This window comes from Dendroctonus ponderosae, unplaced genomic scaffold (assembly GCF_020466585.1).
Source record: "Dendroctonus ponderosae isolate FM_Combo_2020 unplaced genomic scaffold, Dpon_F_20191213v2 Dpon_F_20191213_1467, whole genome shotgun sequence".
Taxonomy (NCBI): Eukaryota; Metazoa; Arthropoda; class Insecta; order Coleoptera; family Curculionidae; genus Dendroctonus; species Dendroctonus ponderosae.
In genome coordinates, this window is record NW_026017602.1 from 1 (window position 1) to 1978 (window position 1978).

The window sequence follows — 1978 nt, forward strand, 5'->3', positions numbered from 1 at the left end:
ACTGAAAACAACTGAACGTATACACAGTTTGTGGGTGGCCGTGATGCTAATTGGTAAAATGTGCCTGTTTAGATGCTTGGCTAATCGGTCAATAGATAGCGGCAGAAAAACGAACAGTATTTTTCTTAAACCCATTCTCAACTTCTTCTCAACTCTTAAAATGTATCAAGGGAAGAGTGGCCGCTGTTAAAACTGTGATATTTTGGTTCTCTTCTTGGTATTGTCAAACACTCCTAAGTATTTTAATATATTTTTTGCTTTAGAAGTTTATTAGTTTTCAAAATATCTCCCTATATGTATATCTACTAGAATTATGGCACTTAACATAATATTATTTTTCTATTATTACATACATTCATCTTGCACATGATAGCAGTTAAAGTTGGCGATTCATCGTCATAGTTAATCGTCGTTATGTCCACCCTGATACTTGTAGTTTTATCGACGATCGCAATTAAGGAATAAAAATGATCAGTTTCCGATTCGTAGTCAATAAACTGATTAGTATAAAACGTATCATCTGTGAATTCATAGTCGAATTTAGCATTTGTAAACGTCCAATCAGGCGCACTGTTAACTGAAACAAAATTAACGTTTTAACACTTTAACAGATACGAAGGGTGTTTTTTAGAGGTATAGAACTTTAAATTGAAGTAAAACTCATGAAATTCATATTACGGTCATAATACTGACTTTACTGAAAAGAAAATTGTATGCCATTATAGCTTAAATTTGATTTGGGGCATATGAGCGCGCCGCGGTTGGCTCGGATAAAGATCAATCCCGGAAAGAAGTCGAATTTTCGACCAATTTGATTTCACTAGACCATAAAAAAGCATATCAACCTGTACCTTTTTCTGGATATGACGGCATTTCTGGATTTCGCATTTTGGATTTTTGTCGCTATAAATTCGGCAATTTGGTTCGAAAAAAAATTATATCTATTTAAACAGTACATTTCTTTAAAGAAAACATTTGTTATTGTTTTTTGACTTGTTAATGTTAAAATATAAAAACACTCGAACAGAATCGAATGTTTTTAATTCATACCGTCATTAATTTTAATCCCAAAGGAAAAATCACTATAACCTTTTGTGTTAAATTATAAAGTGGAAATTAAAACACATATAATATACAGGAGTTTACATTTAAAAACATGTTTTTTACTTCTATACTACAAAATACGACGCTCAATAGGTTTTACTTTGCATATCTTAACAGGCGTCAAAACTACTTGTTTGCTAATTGAAAGTATTCTCTATCTTTAATAATAACAAAGTTAGCTTGCATACAATTTATTTTACTCAAATCTCGATTCTCAGTCCTGACTCTACCAAGCAGCAAAAAAATGTTTGATGTAAGATAAAATTAGTTAAATAGGCTTAGTTCGACCCAAAGGGTTTTAAAATAAAGAGAACATTTACCTTGTATATTTTCTACATTTATTCACAGATGATCAAAAGGTGATTTTTCGAGACAATCCAACTTTTTACAAATTTAGTACTTACTGTCTGTAATTGTAAACAACGCCACATGATTGCCGCCCTCAATATGATTGTTCTCTTTGAACTCCATGGTATACCTATCGTTCGCAGTATCTGCTGTCCAGCTTAAAATTAAAGGACTCTTTCCAGGCGTAATTGTATATCCATTTACTAAAATAAAATGAATAATAGACCTTAAATAATTTATTTGGTTGGCTTACCCATTAATGAAAGAACAGGGAACAACCAAAAACTCCATGGTATCTCCATGCCTGTAAAATAAATTGGCAGTATTAACGCGTAAGTAAAATTAGAGAAAATTGTTTTATACATATAATAAATAATTTTTTGACTGCAAAGTTTTCAAGTGTGATCGCTTCCAGTGTTAGACAGGCATTATTCAATCTTTGATGGCATTCGAATGAAATTCACAGACTTTTCGAAAGTTTCATTCACAGAATTCCTGACATAGAGTTTCAGAATTTAAGTTAAAA

General features: G+C 31.6%; 1 protein-coding gene across 1 annotated transcript; it reads right to left on the minus strand.

Annotated features, from left to right (window-relative positions):
• Nucleotides 1-9: 9 nt before the first annotated feature.
• LOC109536814 lies at nucleotides 10-1789 on the minus strand. Its single transcript, XM_019903217.2, has 3 exons — nucleotides 1706-1789; nucleotides 1509-1655; nucleotides 10-577 (listed from the first exon to the last, which is right to left on the minus strand). Exons 1-3 carry the CDS (start codon nucleotides 1752-1754, stop codon nucleotides 321-323), a joined length of 453 nt encoding a protein of 150 aa, XP_019758776.2. The 5' UTR covers nucleotides 1755-1789; the 3' UTR covers nucleotides 10-320.
• Between the last annotated feature and the right edge of the window lie 189 nt (nucleotides 1790-1978).

What these genes read in the sequence shown, in the direction of transcription:
- LOC109536814 (XM_019903217.2), bottom strand. Translation starts at nt 1,754, where the DNA reads ATGGAGATACCATGGAGTTTTTGGTTGTTCCCTGTTCTTTCATTAATG. An exon ending in CCCTGTTCTTTCATTAATGG is followed by an intron (nt 1,656 to 1,705) that starts GTAAGCCAACCA and finishes ATTTTATTTTAG; the next exon opens with TAAATGGATATACAATTACG. An exon ending in GTTGTTTACAATTACAGACA is followed by an intron (nt 578 to 1,508) that starts GTAAGTACTAAA and finishes ATTTTGTTTCAG; the next exon opens with TTAACAGTGCGCCTGATTGG.